The following is a 20,746-nucleotide window of genomic DNA, read 5'->3' as shown; positions in this document are numbered from 1 at the left end:
GACAATGTCACCTTTCCCCTCATTCTCTCCCAGTTAACACTACCCTTTTTAGGGATGAATTGCAGTTGAACTCAGATTTGTTCTTTAAATAGATCAACAGCTTGGCTAACAGGAAACTGCTTCAAGTTTCTAAAAATAAATTTGGAAGATAATTTTTTTGTTTGTTAGTACTGTGCTTTGAACTGAAAAACTTACATTTGCAGGCCTCTCAACACTCCCTAGCAACCACTTAAGTTGTGTTTCTAGCCAGGTTTTGTGCTTGCTATTTTCATGATGGAGTATCCCAGAACTTTCTGCTTCAAAACATAATTGTCCTTATCTTGGTATTTAGAGGAACTATGACAACGGACGTGAGCTACTGGCATGGGTTCAAAAGAAAATTTTGGAAAGAAAAATCTATGACAAATGTGAAACAGGTGAACAAGTGAAATACCAAGGAACATGTTTCCCTAAGAATGTCTCCTCTATAACCATGTTTTGGTGCACTAAAAGCCCAGCATGTCCAGGGAAAGATAAAATTATAAAGGATGGAAAGAATACTAAATTTTGATTTTTCATACAAAAAGAGCCTGTGTAGATACACTACTCAAATTTTATCATTGAACTCAGGTTGATAAATTATCTTGCCAAGTTTCCAGACCTAGGGGCAATTAATCATAAACAAGCTGCATTTGTGCATGTAATAACAATCCTTAGAAAACAAAGTCTAAATTACCATTAAAAATGAAGCCAAATATTGAAACATTAGTGTGAATGAAATGAAAGCAGTGCTACAGCTCTCTGTGAAATACATAAGCCAGTATGCAGAGAAACAGAAGCCCTGGTGGCAAATGAGGAGGGATATTCTTCTTTCTTAGGGTGGGAAGAATCCTTACTGAACTCACTCTAGTCAGCCCTCCACCCCACCTCAGAATGATTTTAGCAATCTGGTTTGCAATCTCATCATGTTAAATTTATTTGGAGATTGGCAGCCTGAAAATCAATATTACAGAAGTTAAAGGTCTTAGGAAATCCAAACAGGTAACAACAACAACAGATAAATAAAAACAATAGATTATAACTGTAAGGGTTGCTGAAAGGAGACCACCATGCAGTTCAGGCAGAAATATTTAATGGAAGACCAAACCACTGGCCTGCAACAGATCTAAGTGTGCAGAGCAGAGAACTAATGGCAGAGATTACATACAGAAAGGCAAGGAAGAGATTTGCCAGCAGTGGATGTGGAAGTGACCTCATTGCCTTTTTTGCTGATTCACAGTCAGGTGATTGACAGTCAGATGATTAATAGTTATAGGTAATTACCAGTTTCGGGTGGTGATTTCTGGTAAGGCTACATTCTGTCCTTCACAAAGGGGGTGGGGGAGACAAGGGAGGCTGGTTTCCAGAGCAGACCTAACAATAACCACCAGACATAAGATTGATTGTATAAGGGGAAAAAAGTGCAAATCATAAGACACCAGAACCAGGACAAACATACTACTGCAACACAACAGAGATACTGGAAACAAGTAGAGAAATATAAAACAGCTAAATGTGTAACCACCAAGCCAGAAAATCATTGCGACAAGTATGGTCCTTTATGTTAACCTGCTGCATTGCACACCAGGAAAAATGATACCTTGATTCTTACTTCACGGAAAAATATGATACTTTGGGTATTTTCTTCATAGATTAAGGGTAGGCAAAAGTTTTGGAACATAAAAAACCCTAATCAGGGCTGGGAAGTTGGCTCAGTGGTAGAGCACTTGCCTGAGGCCCTGGGTTCGATTCCTCAGCACCACATAAGCAAAAAACAAAAAACCGGAAGTTGCACTGTGGCTCAAGTGGTAGAGCACTAGCCTTGAGCTGAAGAGCTGAGGGACAGCGCTCAGGCCCAGAGTTCAGACCCCACAACCGGACCTCCCCCCCCAAAAAAACTCTAATCAACAAGTGTGCCCTCATTTAGTAAAACAGCATCTCTGTCAAATTAGAGGTCTTCCTTATGATAGTATGAAAGCAAAAAAGAAAAGTGCTGAAGTTCCACAGAATTCTCTACTTTTTGTAGGTATAAATATAGAATGGGAATCTAGAATCCATGTGAAACCTCAACCATTTTTATTGACATTAGTGGAGTTCAGATTCAGGGCCTGATAGTTACTAGGCAGGTGTTCTATCTCTTGAGCCAAGTCACCAATCCTATATTAGCTTCAGCTATTTTTCAGATAGAGTCTTAGTTTTTAGCTCAGGGTTTGGCTCTCACTGCCATGAGTCTGTCTAGGTCTCCCCTCCTCACTAAAGTTCCAAGTGTACTCTGCCACATCCAATTTATTTATTGATATGAAGTCTCTGTTATATTTTTCCCCAGGTGGCCTGGAATTGCAACCTTTCAGATCTCTGCCTCCTGAGTATGTGGGATTATAGTCTTATACTACCCCACCCTATCCAATTTGTATAATAGAAAATGTCAACAAAACTGATGCAAATGACATTTATAAAAAGTCCTTCCCCACTGGTTCAGGCTTAGAACCCCAGATTGTGAGTAGGCACAGAGCAAAAGAATCGTGGTTGGAGCCAGCTGGGATAAAAAGTTGGCCAGACCATATCCCAACCCATGATCATGGGTTGTATCACTTCCCTGAAGGGCATGGTAGGAGGATCTCATTCCTTAGCTGGCCCCAGAAATATGCAAGACCTCTCTGAAAAACAACTAAGGTACAAGCATCAGTAAAGTCTTGGATGTGGCTCAAATGCTAGCATTTCTGCATGGCCAGGCATAGTCTTTCAGGTCCACTTCACCACATATCCAAAAAAAAAATCAGACATCAGAGAATTTTAAGTGTAGATGCCAAATGAGTAATACCTGAGTAGGCAATACCTGCGTGCAAGTCGAGTGCAACTGGGATTTCTCCTTGTTGCTGAATCCCTATTAACAAAGAAGTGTCCAGGGCCCTTGCAGAAATGTTAAATAGAGTGTGCAGGGAAAAAGTGGCCATGCAAGCCACCTCCGTGCTGAGCTTGAGATGAGGTTCCAAGCAAGCCACCTGCCCTCTAAGTTATAGTGCCTCATTCAACTGGAAACTTCCACTAAAATGTTGACATGACCTGGAAAGTTGAGTCCCTGGCTCACTTGGCTCTGGGAGAAGAATCATAGTGGTCCTCCTATATGCAGCTGCCCCTCTAAAAAGGAGGCATGCCAAAGAGGTGTGGCCAATATTCAATTATGACCAGTGCAGTGACCTCAGTGATCAATGGTTAAGACAACCTGCAGTACCAAAATGCAATAGTGGAGGAGAGACCTGCCCAGGAGAGACCAGATACCAGAACCCTGTGACCAAAACTAGGGGCCTAAGGTCCTGCCAACACCAAAGAGTCCCACTGGGGGTACCATTAGATTAGTAGGCTGTCAAAACTAATGCCCCGAGACCACAGCCCCTCAACCGACACAGCATAACAGGGCCCATGTAAAAGCTTCTCCCTTACTGAGTGAACATCCGGGTATTGCCATCACAGAACTACCACAAATTCCCCTATGCTGACTAGCAATATTTCAGGCAGATATCTTAGGGCTGGGTAAGACCCTCCTCCCAGGGGGCAGGTTCTCGACCTCACTCACCCTCTCAGTTCCTCCACCTTCCCAGAGCTGGAATACTGACCTGGAGACTGTCCACAAGCACTTCCAAAATGGCGGGATGGTGGCACGTGTTGCCTCTGGTGGGACATTCTAGGGCCCGCCTCCTGAGTGGAAATGAGGCTGCACATGCGCATTTTAGGGGTCTGTGGCAGAAGGTATAGGGATGGGTATCTCTTCCATGTTCAATACATTATTGTTTGAGGATGAAGGGGTCATGGAGTCTAGGCACTGGCCCTGGAGGTTGGGTCTGAGCATACCCAGAACTAGACGTGCAGGAGGCTAGTGGACCAGCAGGAAGCCTGGCTCTCACCACACACTGTTGTCTGGCTTTCCATCTACGAGTTTTCTGTTGTGGAAACTACAACAGGTCTAAGGCTGGAATGTAACCAAGTGGTTTTCCATAGGTAAAGCCCTTCAGGTATCTGCAGCTGTTGTGTGGGTAGGACCTTTAAAGGAACCAGAGCCCCTTCTTTTTCCCTCAGTGAGACGAAGGTGTAAAGTGGAGCTGGCAAGATATTCCATCTGCATGCTATATTACTCCAAAGGGGCATTCACAGTGTTTCTTAGGAAAGTCACTGACCCAAACACGTGGTTTCTTCTTAAGAGTAAATATTAGTCACACTCTCTGTAAAATCAAATAAATGTGAAGCTCCTGGTGTCTCAGCTTCTATCAATTCTACACTGAGGGATTTCCTGTCTGAAAGGTGCTGGCAGGGACCTAACTGTTTGCGGGCAGCTGCTTTTATTCAATAAGGTGGTTTCCCAAGTTCCTATTTCATCATTCTGGAAGTGTTGTTTCCTGTATGACAAAAAATTAAGATCCCACCTCAAAAAAGCTAGGTATTCTTGAGCACATCTGCAGGTCTAGCTACAGGATTGTGGTCCGAGGCCACCCTAGGTAAAACGGAAAGTCTGTATCTTAAAAAAAAAAAAAAGTAAAGTAAAATGGATGCAGGCATGGCATATCAGTATCACTAAAAAAAAAAAAAAAAAGTAAAAGGTACCTTATTTAAAAAAAAAAGTAGATTGACTGTGAAGGTGACACTAGAAAGATACAATAATCAATGTCAATCTATTAACTTTGAAGCAGCACTCATAGAAATTATTTGAGGAACACATGGACAAATCTTAATATAGAATAATATTGGAGGGCTGGGAAGGTGGCTCAGTGGTAGAGTACTTGCCTTACATGCATGAGGCCCTGGGTTCGATTCCTCAGCACCACATAAGCAAAAAGAAAAAAGCCGAAGTGGCGCTGTGGCTCAAGTGGTAGAGCGCTAGCCTTGAGCTGAAGAGCTGAGGGACAGCGCCCAGGCCCAGAGTTCAGGCCCCACGACTGGGCCACCCCCCCCCAAAAAAAAGAATAATATTGGATGATTCATTTTGAGAATGGTATTGTGAATAAAGGAGAATGTCTTCACACAGGAGAGGGATGTTGACATATTTAGAGATGTTATAAAAGTTTACAACTCAGCTCAAATAATTAAAGATGGGGGAGGGCATATTTGGAGAAAGCAAAAAGCAACAGTGGCAAAATGTTAGGGATAATGAACTATTTCTGTAGGAAATTGAAGAAAATGAATATGATTATTAATTTGGACAAGCGTAAAGGTTGTCTAGAAAAGGAACATGAAAGAATGACTACAAAATAAACCTGAAACAGGACGAGGTATGAATTAGCAATGCCAAGCACGGGAATGTAGGGCTGAAAATGTGGTTTGAGTGGTACACTATTTGTCTTCCACGCTTGAGATCCTGTTTGGTCCCCAGGATTCCAAAACCAACCAAAAATGTATAATGTATAATTTACAATAAATATGAACTTTTTGCAAGGAATTGCAGGCCCTAGAAATAGATCTCAATTACAGACACACACACACACACACACACACACACACACACACACACACACACACACACACGTGCATGTATGTGGTACTTCAATATGAGTGAGACTGTCTCTTCCAATTACTTTGGGAAAAAACTAACAAATGGTTTGGAATAGCCATATACCTGTCTGGGTAGGAAAAAGACTAATTCCTTACTTCATTTCTACTATCTAAACACATCTCAAATGAACCAGAAATTTAAAGGTTAAAAAGAAAACTGGGTACTAGTGGCTCATGACTATTATATTAGCTTCTCAGGAAGCTGATATCTGAGAATCTCAATGAACACCCAGTCTAGGCACAATAGTCAATACTATTATCTCCAATTAACCAGTAAAAAAAGGTGGACATGTCTGAGTGGCTCAAATGGTAGAGTACCAACTGTGAGCAAAGAAGCAGAGCAAGAGTACAAGGCCCTGAGTTCAAGCTCCAGAACTGGATTTTTTTTAACTTTAAGAAGCAAAATTTTGAAAGTACTGGAAAAATACATTTAATTTACTCTTAAATGTTAAAGTCTTAGGAGTTTATTAGATTTTGCTAGAAAACCACACAGACATCCAGGTACCAAGAACAAAGAAAAGGTTTATTGCCAGTAAAGAGACTGGCAAGGGGGCTGGGGAGGTTGCTCAGTGGTAGAGCGCTTGCCTTGCATGCCTGAGGCCCTGGGTTCAATTCCTCAGCACAACATAAGCAAACAGAAAAAAGCCTGAAGTGGTGCTGTGGCTCAAGTGGTAGAGCACTAGCCTTGAGCTGAAGAGCTGAGGGACAGCGTCCAGGCCCAGAGTTCAGGCCCTTTGACCGGACCCAAAAAAAAAAAGACTGGCAAGACCCCTTGTCACAAGAGAGAAGTGAGACGTGCTAGCTATTGTCTAGGTGAGCTATATAATCTACTGAGGCTAGAAGGGGTTAGGAGGCAGTGACCTTGGTGTGGACATGAGGGCCAGGGGCTTCATCATGGTGGACTAGGCTTTATGGCTGATGCCCAAATAGTAATAAAGGGTCCTGCAACTCCCCAGACCTGAAGGTCACTCTAAGGGGCTCTTGCTGCCTTATATGGTGGTGGCTGCCCCAAAGTGCCATCCCAAGATAAAGGGGGGTGGGGGGCTGATTATTTACTGCCTTTACTAAATGGGCCTAGAGTTGCCTAAGAAAGAAGAATACTAAGCTATGGGAAGGGGAAGGAGTGTGCTAAGCCATGGGAAGGGAGCTTTCAAAGTAACTCAAAAATCTCAAACTATAAAAACTGGTAAGTTTGCAAAGTAAACAAAAACCCAGAAAAATATTATGAACAAATGACAGTGAACCAATTTTCTTAGCTCATAAAAAAGGGTGAAATCAAAAGGCAAATCATTGAAAAGAAAACATGCCCAAAGAAAATATCAGTAACCAGTAGACATAAAAATCTATTCCATTAAAATGATTAACTTTACAGAAAAAAGTTACAGAAAATATCAGTAACCAATAGTCATAAAAATCTATTAAAATGCATTAACTTTTCTGAAGCAAGATACTGTTTATTCACTTTCAGACAATTAAACTGAAACAGTTTAGCACCCAGTAGGGGTGTGGGTCTGGTAATATCACTCTCATACAATATATGTGGCAACAAGGTATATGTATGAAAATTTGGCTCCTGAACTGATAATGAAAATACCCTTTGATCCAACATTCCAACAATTATAGTAGGAATTAACTCTGTAAACGTCACCTCACTACATGTATGCCCACTGTAATGACTTATTTAGTAAAATACTGAAATAATCCATTAGTATGTTTAAACATTTATAACACATTGGAAAAGCAATCGCTAAAAAGAATGAGACTTTTAACTGATGAAGATCTCATAAAATATAAGGAGAAAAAAGCAGCAATGTATGCATGTATTTGTGTGTATATGCATATATATACACTGATTTCCATTAATGTAAATTTAAGTACATATTTGCTAGTAAACAAAATTTGTTTCATATAAGAATTACAAGAGAGCGGGACATTGGTGGCTCACGCCTGTGATCCTAGCTACTCAGTAGGCTGAGATCTGAGGATCGCGGTTCAAAGCCAGCCTGGGCAGGAAAGTCCGGAGACTCTTATCTCCAATAAACCACCAGAAAACTGGAAGTGGCGCTGTGGCTCAAGTGGTAGGGCGCTAGGCTTGAGCTTAAGAGCTGAGGGACAGTGCCCAGGCCCTGAGTTCAAGCCCCATGACCGACCAAAAAAAAAAAAAAGAATTAAAAGATAGGTTACCACTGAAAGAAGGCAAAAATTTTAATTTCATGCCTTTTTGTAAAGACCTGATCCTTTTCCTACATGTACATATCTTTCAACCTATTAAAAACACTTGATTAGCAGATTATTTTGAGATTCTCCTGGGTAGATTTTTATATTGGGTATTTTTTAACATTATTGGAAGTGCCAATTTTACAAAGTAGAACTCAACCTTGTATTTTCACTAAACGTTAGATTTGCCCCTTGATGCTGTAATCATGATTTTTCTATTCACTATAAGGTGACCTATTTGTCTTCCTATAAAACAAGTTGTGATGTAATGATTAGACACTGATGCTCAAGGATCAATTCTTACATACTAAGGGGCCTTTGGTTATTTATAAATGGCACTATACAATGTATTTTGTTTATAAAAACAAAGTTGCATTAACATTTTACATTAAATATCCATTTAATTTAGTAAAACAGCATCGCACTAGAAAAAATACATTCATAAAATCAGCTCTTACATTTTTCTGGAAACAGAAAAGCAGAAGAAAGGAGATTAAAAGTAAAAAGCAAACAAAAGAAAACACTGCCAAAAACAGGGTGAGACAATTATTTATTTATTAGACAGGGTAAGGTCATTTAAGGAGAGGGAACAGATCCAAAATATGTGTTTAGCTTGGTGTTACAGGCATTGATGCTCACAACAAACAACACTACTCAATACATCATGGAAACAGGCCACATACAACCAGGAAGATGCTGGCATGCCATTCAAAAATATGCCACAATGCTTAGGAAACAATTATAGGGAGTTACAGAGCATACTAGTCTCCAGTTCACCCACTTGCATTTTGTGCAGCTGGGTCGTTAACTTATAGTTGTATTTGACTGGTTCCCTGGTTATTAAGAAATGTGTCTTCCTGTATTCTAGAAAACTTTGACCGGTACATACTTCTGAATGTCACTGAAATTACAGTTCACTGCAGACTTAACTAGCTCACATCACTACATTTTTCAAATATTGTGGGTAATAATGGATTATCTCATAGAACTATGAATAAAATTCTATATTTAATACATTTAGCACTGTTACAATGTACCTATGGTACATACTTGGAAAAGACAGTACAAATTCTCTAAATTTTAAAAATAATTGGGAGAACTCACCTGGCCCAACGTACACAAGCTGTTAGCAAAGGTAAACATACATGTAAGCTGCTGTTGATTATTTGCCAAATTATTTAGCCTCATTTTAGCAGGATTTTCCTGACTGAGCTTGCAAAGATAGATTTCAATATCCATTCTAGAGACTAGCCAAATTTTATATGGTGCAGTATATCATGGATGCTTGACTACAAGAAAAAAAACTATTCAGTATAAAATTAACTGAGAAATATCTATCCTTAAATCCACTTGTCTTTTCTTTCTCTTTTCTTTTGGGCTAGGGATAAACCCAAGGCCCTAAACATACTAGGAAAGTGCTCTATCAGTGAATTATACTCCTGGCCCTTTGCTAATTCCAGTGAGTTCTTACAATGAGAACTTATCACTACACAAAGAAAATCCTATTTAAGAAGCCAGTCACAAAAGACTGGAAATGTTTGAATTTATTATATTAAAAGGCCATAAAAATAGATGGATGAGCTGGGCGCTAGTGGCTCATGCCTTTAATCCTAGCTACTCAGGAGGCTGGGATCTGAGGACTGCAGCTCAAAGCCATCCCAGGCAGGAAAGTCCATGAGACTTTTATCTCCTATAAGCCACCAGAAAACCAGAAGTGGCGTTGTGGCTCAAGTGGTAGAGCACTAGCCTTGAGCTGAAGAGCTGAGGGACAGTGCTCAGGCCCAGAGTTCAAGACCTACAACCAACAAAAAAAAAATAGATGCATGATTGACTAGGGTGGGGGGTGGGTGGGCATCAAGAAGAAATAAGAGGTGACCGCTACAAAGTACACAGTCTTTTGGGGATTAAGGAAATATCCTAATTTAATAGATATTGTCACACAACTTTATAAACACCCTTTAAATGGGTAGTGAATTACAAGATATATAATTTATTTTTCAGCAGCAATGTTACGAAAATGTATTAGGAAAAGAAGACAGCCCCAAAAGAGAAGAAAATAAGGGGATCTCCCAAATCAAATCACATGGAAGGAAACAGTTGACAAGCTTAATACAGTCAGCTTGTTTCTCTCATTCTACTTTTTTTTTTATCACCCTAACCCTTGACTTCACATTTTTAATGCATTTCTAAATTATTTTAGGTAATCAACAGATTCCAAACTTTGCTCTCATGAAACAGAAAAGTTGCACAGAATAAAAATCAATGACAAAGTAATAACATCCTTTGGAACTGTGTATTACCAAGTAGAAGAGAGGAAATTCATTTTTAATGGGACAAAACACCATCAGGTGTAAGGGTAATTTGATTTTGATGCCCTGTTTCAAAAAATAAAGTATAATATCTTCAGACCCTTGCCTAAAGTGCATTTCATTTTGATACCTGCATAATAGTTATTCCCTTTACAACTTTACAATTCAACAAAAGCAACGTTTTTATACTTGTGTAATTCAACAAAAGCTAATATTCTCTACCAAGAAAATAATAAGCTTCCTGTGGGGTTTTTTTAGCTCATAGAGAAAGCCAAATTTCCCTAAGAGCAATATTTCTGTTTCTGAAAAAAAAATTAAACTCTATTCTCATCCTCAATTTCAGCACCATAAAGACACAATTCTGTCAGAAGCTACAAATAAATTTCTCCAGTGACCTTAATTTTCTAAAAACTTAAGCATATGAGTTCTAACTATTTAGATCTAAAATTCCTTTGAGTCTGCCTTTAGATTACTGAAAATATTCCTTCATTTTCACTATTTCACTAGTAAAGTACGAAATAAACTAACAGAATTTGAATAAATGAAACTTGCTAAAGGTAAGTAGTTAGTTTTTCTTAATGACTACTATTCTTTTCCACAGGCAAGATAATGAAATCATTTTTGGTCTATCTTCAACTACTCTTCATTACATAACCTAAACATTTTTGTGGCTAATGGAAGAAAACTCCAATTAGCTTTGCAGCAAGTTGAGCCTATAAAATACATCAGGACAGAATTTTTGACACAAAAATTGCTCACTGCACACAAACTCTCAGAAGTAATCAAACAAGACAGCTGATAGTAGAAAGTATATGGGAGTGAGTGGGGTGAGAAGTCATGAATAAAGTAAAAACTGTCAAGTATCTGCTAAAGCTAAAGCAGAGCCACTTTTTAGGGCTGCAAAGTCACCACTTTGGTCTCATCAGGGAAGTTTATTTGATAAGACCATTTTAATGTCTCTTGTGTTGCAAAATGCAGTAGTCACACAGTATGTCCTAAAGGATTTCTAAAAACTGTAGTGCAAAAGAAAAAAAATCTAAGAAAATAAATAATCACAAAACTACTATTTTCCATGAAAATGTTTTCAAAACAGTGACTTTTACAAAAGATGTAAATTGGTTTAAATGAAAAAAATTCTCTATATGAAAGATCAAAGATTCATTTCACAGATAATTTATATTCCATTAATGACTGGATAACCAATGTACAAACAAGGGCCATAGACTTCTTAAAACCAGATCTGAAAAAATCAATATAAATACTGATGAGAGGAGTGTTTTATACCCCAAACTCCACTGTTCAACTGTGTCCTGCTCTGTAATTTAATTTTTAAAAATCTTAACGGCGCAGTGATTCGAGTTTTCGTAACTTCAATGATGTGTTAGAGGACAATGCATCTTGGTTTGAAGAATTTGTTGTATCCGAAGGCCGGAACAGTACTCGACCACGGTGATTAAATACATAAAAGGATGGGTGATTCCTTAAGGTATCAAATGTCCTTAAAAGGAAAAAAAGCATTAATTTTAGATAAACCTTTATGAAAGCCTATTTGAAAATAAGTAGGCTTCTAAATGAACTGTGAATTTGCTATGGGTTATATTTTCAAGAAAGTGTAAATACATGAAATCAGAGTATAACTGATAATCATACAGTACTGCATGTTTTTTACTATAGAAGGAAAATAAAGAAACCTGGGAAGCCAGAATAAAGTTCTTAGATTTCTTTTTCATTCAGTCAATCCTTGTGGGATGCCTATCAATAATAACAGAAATATCAGCTCAAGTTCAATCAACTCTGAAAATCAAACAGCAGTTTAAGCCAATCTTTCAAAAGCCAGTATACTCTATGGAGAGCTCAAACAGTAGAGTCTTTTAGAAAGACTAGGTCAAAGCCCAACAAAATCAGCATCAGAAAATGGGTACATGCAAGAGGGGAGGTAGGGCCAAGGGAAGAGGTATAGACAAAATGAAGAGAGAAACAGAGGGGGGAGAATGCAGTCAAGAATTCATCATATATATCACAAAATTAAGAAAAGTAAGGGAAAGGGTGGATTGCAGGGGGGTGAGAATATTGAAGGGGATGACACCGATCAAGATGCATTATATTCATAAACGTCTTTGTCAAATGGCACCTCCTTTGTACAACTACTTAAATAAAAAATTTTAAGTCAGTACAGATTGCACCTGTGATTATTTTCATTGGCCCTTACTATTCAAGCCATCCGATCAACAACAACAAAAAAACTCCTTTTGGCCCTGTCTACATGCTTATATATTTTGTTATTTTTGACACCATTCTGCTTTATTTCTTGCTTTACTGGCCCCTTGCCTAAAACTTTTGGTAGACGCTTTATAAAAGCAGTGATGACACTGTATTATCCTCTCTTCCTTCTTAGAGAAATCTATATAGACTAAAAAGAAGTTCACTACATGTCAGTGCATGTACAATCTTTAGTGTTAGGTTTTAAGTATTATTTCCCCCCAAGAACAGGAGAACCCCTCCTTTGTTAAAAACTTAAATCTCAAAGTCAGTCTACCTAACCATCCAATCATAACTCCCACATAAAGCAAGGGGGCCTGAAGTGTACCATTTAAAATGATAATAATAGCTGGGTGCCTGTAATCAGATTAGCTACTCAGGAGGCTGAGATCTGATGATCACGGTTCAAAGCCATCACGGACAGCAAAGGCCATGAGACTCTTATCTCCAGTTAACGACCAGAAAACCAGAAGTGGTCCCGTGGCTCAAGTGGTAGAGTGCTCACCTTGAGCTGAAGCATTCAGGAACAGTGCCCAGACCCAAAATTCAAGCCCCACTACCGACAAAAATAAATTAATATAATAAAATAAAATTATAATAATGAGGTAAAATAAAAGTGGATTTCCACTAACACATAAATGTTTACTGTGAATCCTAAGGAAATACTGTAAACAGCTGTCAGGTCCAGAATCAGAAGGGTGAGTGAAGTTCAGAGATGGAACTTAACAAAGTTAAAGTAAAAATACAGGAAAGGAAAGGAAACAAAGCTTGTGAAGACAGCTTAGAAAAAACATGGGAGCAAAAAAGGGAAGCAGAGTAAGAAGTATTCTTTAACCTAGCCATTGTTTTTAAAACACACACACACACACACACACACACACAGCCTGTGGGGAGAGCTTATGTCACAAAACAGAGGAAACAGGAAAAAAAGTTTTCTAAAGATTAAGTGTTCTGACAAGAGAATAAAAGTAGAAAGGAAAGGAAGAGAGAGGGAAAGAGGGAAAAAGGAAGAGAGAAGATGAAACAGGGAAGGAAGAGAGAGAACAGGAAAGGAAGGAGGGAGGGAGGAAGGGAAAAAGGATAGGGCAAAAAGGAGCATGGCTAAAACTTTTAAGGGATTAGCTTTTCATTTATCTATCTCTAACCATCTATCTACCCAATGAATCATTTTAAACTACTAGGAGATACCATAAGCTAATATCTTAGTTTAATACCAATGATTAGGTGTTCAATTATATCACTACCTCAATATTTTTACCTCATTACTCAAACAGTATACTCAAAATGTAAAATCAAAACCAACCAGAAAACACATATTATATATTATGTAAGCAAAGCAAATACCTATAAAATTACATGTCTCTGAAAAGAGAAAAAAACTTACTTATTTTTTAGTTCTGAAGTAGCATCCATGTCTTTAAACTCCCCTGCAATATGAACTATACCATAACAGGTAACTGCAAAGGCCAGAAGAGTCTGAAGAACTATCTGTGAGTATAAAGATTAAGATTACCAAATAGCACACAAATAATATACAGAAATTTTACAATACCCTACCCTTATGTGGTCACTAACAAGTAGCCATCTCAATGTCATTCATCAAAGAGCCAATTCTCACTTGAAATGATTTTCACTAGAACACAATAAAATCTCTTAACCATACCAATACTTCTGATGCTTAAATAAGTGAATTTAGCAACAGGCTCAAAGAAGCAACATCAAATTATTAAGAACTCAATTATCAAATTGTAACTGCTTCTTGGAGCAACTACAGATTTTTGTCTGTGTGACTGTTTAATATCAGAGTAAACAAAACATTTGGGTACAATTTTTTAAATAAATAAATACAAAGACAGCACTTCACTATCATCAAGCTTAAGAAATTGGCTACTTTTTTTTTTGGGGGGGGGTCCGGTCGTGGGGCTTTTTTCTTTTTGCTTATGTGGTGCTGAGGAATCGAACCCAGGGCCTCAGGCATCCAAGGCAAGCGCTCTACCACAGAGCCACCTTCCCAGCCCAAAATTGACTACTTCTAAACCAGGCACCATGCCTGTAATCCTAGCTCTTCTGAAGGCTGAGGCAGTAAAGTCCTTGAGAATCTTACCTCCAATTAAGCACCAGAAAAACGGAAGTGGAGCTGTGGCTCAAGTGGTACAGCACTAGCCTTGAGGTGAAGAGCTCAGAGACAGTGCCCAGACCCAGAGTTCAAACCCCATGACCAACAAAAAAGAAAAGAAATTGACCACTTCTAGTTCCAATTTGTTTTGTTTTGTTTTAGGACAGGGTATAAGTAAGCCTGGCTGGTCTAGAACTCACTAAGTAACCCAGACTAGCCTCAAATTCATAATCACCTTTCCTCAGCCTCCCACATGCTGGGATTACAGGCATGAGACACTCTTAGCTTTCCAGAACCTTTCAAGTCCCACATGTCTCTGATTCTTTACCTTCCTTCTCAAAGTTAATCATCGTCCCCAGTTGGGCATTAATCCGTTCCTTGTTTTTCTTTACAATCTCCCAATAGTATATAAACTGCTAAAACAGGTACTTACTTTTTTCCCTTTGAATTTTATTTATAATGTACTCAAGTGTACTATATATAACTATCTTAATCATGTTTGAGATTTAGCCTTGTAATAGCATATAATTAGTCTGTTCATCCTCATTATATGAAAATACAAAAATAAAAGTTCACATTTAAAAAAAAAAAGCCCCTGTACCAGTGGTCATGTCTGTAATACTAGCTACTCAGAGACTGAGACTTGGAAATTTTAGTTTCAAAGCCGGCTTGCTCAGAAAAGTGAGACTCCATCTCCATTTATCCAGCAAGAAAAGTTAAGACTGTAGGCAAGTATCAAGCAAAAAAGTTGAGCAAGCCCACAAGGCCCTGAGTACAAGCCCTGGTACTGGCATAAAAACAAAAATGCTGAGTATCAATAGCTCACATCTGTAATCTTAGCTACTAAAGAAGCTGAGATCTGATTACACAATTCAAAGCCAGTCTGGACAGGAAGATCTGTAAGACTCTTGTCTTCAGTTAACCACCAAAAAGCTGGAAATGGAGATGTGGTTCAAGTGGTAGAGTGCTAGCTTTGAATAAAAATGCACAGGAACAGAGCCTAGTCCATGAGTTCAAGGCCAGGACCAGCACAAACAAAACAGAACAAAGCAAAACAATTTATCCATTCTACTGATGCTAGGTCTGAGGCTTGTTTTTACAATATCAGTATCAATATTCTTTTGTATCTCCCAGTAGATAGGAGTGGAAACAATGAATGTGGAATGTGCAGATTTATCAGATAATACCAACCACCTTGTCAATTCTTTGTCAAAAACTTCTGTTTTGCAACCAATAATTCAAATATTTGAAATCAACTAATGTGGAATTAAGGCATATTTTCTAGATTGTGATTTTTTTAACTTTAAAAAAATTCGGGGGTGGGGGAGGTTGGTAGGGGGGAAGATGGGAAGGGATGGTAAAGGGAAACAAATGAGGAGGCAACAATGTAGTCATTACCTTGCTCATGTAATTGTAACCCCTCTGTACGGTATTTTCACAATAAATTTTTTTTTAAATTTCCAATTTGTAAGCTGGGCACTGGTGGCTCACACCTATAATCCTAGCTACTCAGGAGGCTGAGATCTGAGGACTTCAGTACAAAGCAAGCCCAGAAGATTCTTTTTTTTTTAATTGTGAAAATACTGAACAGAGGGGTTACAATTACATGGGCAAGATAATGAGTTCATTTCTTATCAAGCATTGTAGCCTCCTCCTTTGTTTCCCCTTCCATCCCTTCCCATCCTCCCCCTGCCCCCCCACCCAATCCTCCCCCCCAATATCCCCCTCCCCACCAAAGTTGTAAAGTTCATTTTCAACATAAGGACTTGTACATCTCATTGTTGCAATGGGTCCACCTGTATCCCTACTTAAAAGATTCCCCCCCCCAGGAGATTCTTATCTCCAACTACTCAGAAAAAGCTGGAAGTGGTGCCGTGGATCAAGTGATAGAGCACTAGCCTTGAGCAAAAAGAGGCTCAGGGACAGTGCCCAAGCACTGAGTTCAAGCCCCAGTACTAGAAAAAAATTCCAATTTGCAATCACATACAAGTAATTTAAAATAAATAGTATATGTGAGTATTTATGTGTGTTCACCACAAAGACAAGGTAACAAGGGAACTGGTTTATCTACCACAACTTAATTATAAACAACTATAGTAAAAATGATCCATAAGCTATGATTCTGTCTACAAAGATAGGATTTTGTGTAACAAAAATAACAATAAAGCTGGGCTCAAGAGGCTTATGCCTGTAATCCTAGCAACTCAGGAAGATAAGATCTGAGGATCACAGTTCAAAGCCAGCCCAGGCAGGAAAGTCCATGGGACTCTTATCTCCAATTAAGCACTGTGGCTTAAAGTGTTAGAGCAGAAATATATCAGGGACAATGCCCAGACCCTGAGTTTTAGCTCCATAACTAATAAAAAAAGAAAAAGAAAAAAAGGAAAAAGATTATTGTAGGAAAGTTAGAATTGGTCTTATTTTAGCTTTAAAATACTATAGTGTTTTATTTAGCTTTTTTTATCATCTATTTGTAACCATAAACAATGTGCTATTTGCTTTGCTGGTTTTCAACTTTACCCCTCAACAAAAAAATGGAAGTCAAATCATTAGACTTTTAGTTCCATCTTTTACTGTGGACAGAGGAACTTCTAGAAAGTCTTTCAACAGTTATAAAAGTCAAACCAAATGTTTTTAAGATTTCAAAATTGTTAGGTTTTACCAATAAGGAACAGATGTTATTTTATATTTGAAAAATGTTGAGAAAACCATTAAAAGAATTACCATATTCCAAATGGCTACTTAAAATATTTTAATGAAATATAAATGACCAACTTACATCTATTGGCAGTGATTCATCTTCCTTTTCTGTTAATCGCATATAAGAACGATCTATAAACCAGAAGCATACCATTAAGGAAATTTTAGTCCATTTTTCCTTTCTTAAAATGCAAGCAAATCAATATACCAAACAAGCAGTGGACTTGTACACTACATGAAGTAATGTAAATCCCAGATTCCTCAAAACTTCTACCTTCTAAGGCAGTCTTACCTCTATGAGCTATTTTATTGTCATCACGACCTGATTTGTAAACAGGGTAAGAATTAAAATAGATGAGCAAGTATAAAGTACTAGAAATAGCAATGAATGTATTTAGTACAAGCTGGATGCTGGTGGCTCATGCCAACAATCCTACCCAGGAGGCTGAGATCTGAGGATTGTGGTTGGAACCCAGCCTGGTCAGGAAAGTTTGGAGACTGTTATCTCCAATATACTCAGAAAAAGCTAAAGTGGCACTGTGGGTCATGTGGTAGAGAGCTAGTCTTGATCACCAAAGCTCAGGGACAGCACTCAGGCCCTGAGTTCAAGCCCCAGGACAGAAAAATAGTACAGAAAGACTAGTAACTTTGAAACTCTTTCTTTCATTGAGTGGTCAAAGAAATTACAACTCTTTAAAAATTAATAAGCATACAGAAAATTTCAATTCTGAAGAGCACTGCCATCACAGTGTGAAATTACAATAACACTGGTATGGAAGCATTTCTCTCAATATAATGCTGGGTAGTGTGGAATCTAGGGCATCAATTTCTGCCTTCTTATTTTTACTATTTAATTATAACTGTATTGCCACCGTAACCTCAGGAGGCTACAAGGGATAAAGGAAAAGGACCAGGATATGGAAGCTGGTAAATAAACCTTAAACATAAAGTCAACTCTTCTATTTACCATAAGTTACTGAATCTCATCAAGACTTGTATCTCAGTGACTCTATAACTCTAACCTTTCAATTTTAGAATGTTAAAATATCAGAGCAAGAGAAGAGGCATGTGTCTTAAAATCAAAGAAGTATGGTATCTTTTCATTGCCTGAACTTCTGCTGCAGTAAAATGGAAATGATTTGAGAATTAATCAACTTACTACATGATTAGTGCACTATTATAACAAAGGTCATTTAAAAAATGAGTATTCCTGCCGGGTGCTGGTGGCTCATGCCTGTAATCCTAGCTACTCAGGAGGCTGAGATCTGAGGATCACAGTTCAAAGCCTGCTCGGGCAGGAGAGACCGTGAGACTCCTATCTCCAATAAACCACCAGAAAACCGGAAGTGGCGCTGTAGCTCAAGTGGTAGAACGCCTTGAACTGAAGAGCTGAGGGACAGCGCCCAGGCCCAGAGTTCAAGCCCCACAACCGACAAAAAAAAATGAGTATTCCAAAACACCATATAATGCTATCTAATGCCACAATCTGACATGACACAATCAGTATCAAAGATAAAGTTAGTCCATTGCCAATGAGCATTACAAAGAGGTCTCACTATAGTGACAAATCCACAAGACAGGCTCACTACTTGACACATAAAAATACTAATCCAAACTGTAGATGAACCTAAACAATCCCTAATTTAACATGCTATGGATTTAAAATACAGAAATGGTTTTGATCTGTGAACTGATACTTAAAAGAGAGTATGTAAAAAAAGAGAGATTATGCCTAAAGGTCTATTCTATACATATATAAGGACATGTAAAAAAATAATAAACCACATGACGCGAAATGAAAGAGGTGGATTTCAGTGATCTCCAAGGACCTCTCTTGCCATATGACTGTATCATTGTACAGTTTATTGGAGAAAATAACAGAGTATTCCAGTGTGTCCTAATCTCCTCCAGGACAATGCTTCAAGAACTAATGTGCATGCAAATCACCTGGGGATCTTATTAAAACGCAGAGTCTGATTCAATAGTTCTGAGGTGAGGCCTAAGTGTCTTCTAATAAGCTCCCAGGTGATAATTAAGATGCTGGTCTGTTGACCACTCAGAACAGCAAAGCAGAACGGTAGTTTCCATAACCCCGTTTGTCCCAAATAACTGCTCCCTGTGCATCCTTATATACTTTGAACACAACATGTATATTATTATACTATGATTATTCTTTGACTCACTTGTTTCTGCAGTAGCTTATTACTCTTGGCATAGTATTACTGTACATCTAACACGTAAGAACAAAGCAACTTCAACCAATGACCCAACACTGAATTGTATGGTGCAGTGTAGCATATAGCTTTTGCCCAAAGTTATACTGATTTAGCCATTAAGTAAATATTTAACAACCAGGCCTCAGATTCCCCATTCAGTGCTCTTTTCCCATATCACATTCATTCTCAAAGCAATCGGTTGTCTCCTGGAGAGCCCAGAAATGCCCAAGATGTTATCCACCTAGTTGTCGTCAGGCAATAGTCAAAATTGTCAATCACACATATTGTCTAATCGATATGACTTCCTTTGTCCTGGCCTCTCAGACATATAGAAGGCTGTCCCAAACACCGACAGCCAATGATTTCTGAAATCTCGGGTGCCCCACACCTGCCAAACTCCAAATCTTCCACCACGATTCCTGCACTACTTTTCTGAATCACCCCAAACCGTAAAGTCTCAAATGACAGATCTCCGGGCACTCGATCCGACAGTCCCTTAAGGGAGCACCCACACACCTCTCCCAGAGTCCCACACGAGAGCGGTTCCCGTCCTCCAGGCACTTACGCTGCGCAGCGGAAAAGGCAGCGTGGGCGAGAGCAAAGAGGCCGATGCCTACTAGTCCCTTCCACAGAGATGGCGCCATGCTTGTTTAGGAACAGCAGCCCAACAGAGAAGGGCCACTGAGCTGTTCCTTTATCCACAGGCGGGTGTCCACACGGCGCAGAAAGATGGCGTCACTGAGCCCCTGGGCGCGAAGTTAGTGGGTGTAAAAACTGAAGGGACTTGAGAAGGCGGAAACGAGAATGCCGGGAAGAAGGGAAAAACCACGGAAAAAGGTCCTCAAGGGTCTCTGAGTCTGCGCAACTAGTTCACTCTTCGAGGGTGGAGCTAAACGGGATATCTAAAGAAAGAAGCCAAGCGGGATCAATGGGGAGGCTTAGGAGAAGTGCGCTAGCAAATGCGCTTGGGCCGTGAGAAGGGGCGTGGCTGGCGGAGAGACTAGAGGCGGAGCCGGAGGAGGTAGTCTAAGACTGTCGGATCTCGGGTTTGGTTTCTCAATGTTATCTTTTTTGTAAGTTAGTTGGTTGGATCTGGTTTTCCTTCCACTTGTGTCTTTTATTTTCTATAAGGTCTTTGCTGTGCTTCCGCCGTCTGGGGACTGGCAATGCGGAAGGAAACAAGTTTATTAAAGCGAAAGGGTAGATGGAGCGAGGAGGACTTCAATCTGGAGGTTAATGTCCTGAACAGTGACAGGAAAGAGATGCTCACTAAATGTTAATCCCCTTCTCCTTACCTTCAAAAGGTCTTGGAGAAAGATTTGTGCCAACTTGTGTAATGCAACGGAACTATTTTGCAGTGAAGACAATCG

General features: G+C 39.1%; 1 protein-coding gene across 2 annotated transcripts in view; it reads right to left on the bottom strand.

Moving 5' to 3' along the window:
- Mmgt1 (membrane magnesium transporter 1) overlaps positions 1 to 20,197 on the bottom strand; it is a 35,243-nt gene extending 15,046 nt beyond the window's left edge. The window contains exons 1-4 of one of the 2 annotated variants that reach the window (XM_013018172.1): positions 19,942 to 20,197; positions 17,240 to 17,292; positions 13,729 to 13,832; positions 3,633 to 3,753 (exon numbers count right to left, since the gene is read on the bottom strand). In XM_013018172.1, coding sequence (XP_012873626.1) covers positions 3,633 to 3,753; positions 13,729 to 13,832; positions 17,240 to 17,292; positions 19,942 to 20,020 — 357 coding nt within the window. In that variant the 5' untranslated portion in view covers positions 20,021 to 20,197. Of the gene's footprint in view, positions 1 to 3,632; positions 3,754 to 9,580; positions 11,584 to 13,728; positions 13,833 to 17,239; positions 17,293 to 19,941 lie in introns of those variants that run through there. The other variant, XM_013018173.1, reaches the window with a different exon arrangement.
- Positions 20,198 to 20,746: the final 549 nt, after the last annotated feature.

This window comes from Dipodomys ordii, unplaced genomic scaffold, assembly GCF_000151885.1.
Source record: "Dipodomys ordii isolate 6190 unplaced genomic scaffold, Dord_2.0 Scaffold38, whole genome shotgun sequence".
NCBI classification, from domain to species: domain Eukaryota; kingdom Metazoa; phylum Chordata; class Mammalia; order Rodentia; family Heteromyidae; genus Dipodomys; species Dipodomys ordii.
This window is presented reverse-complemented; position numbering and strand designations above follow the sequence as displayed.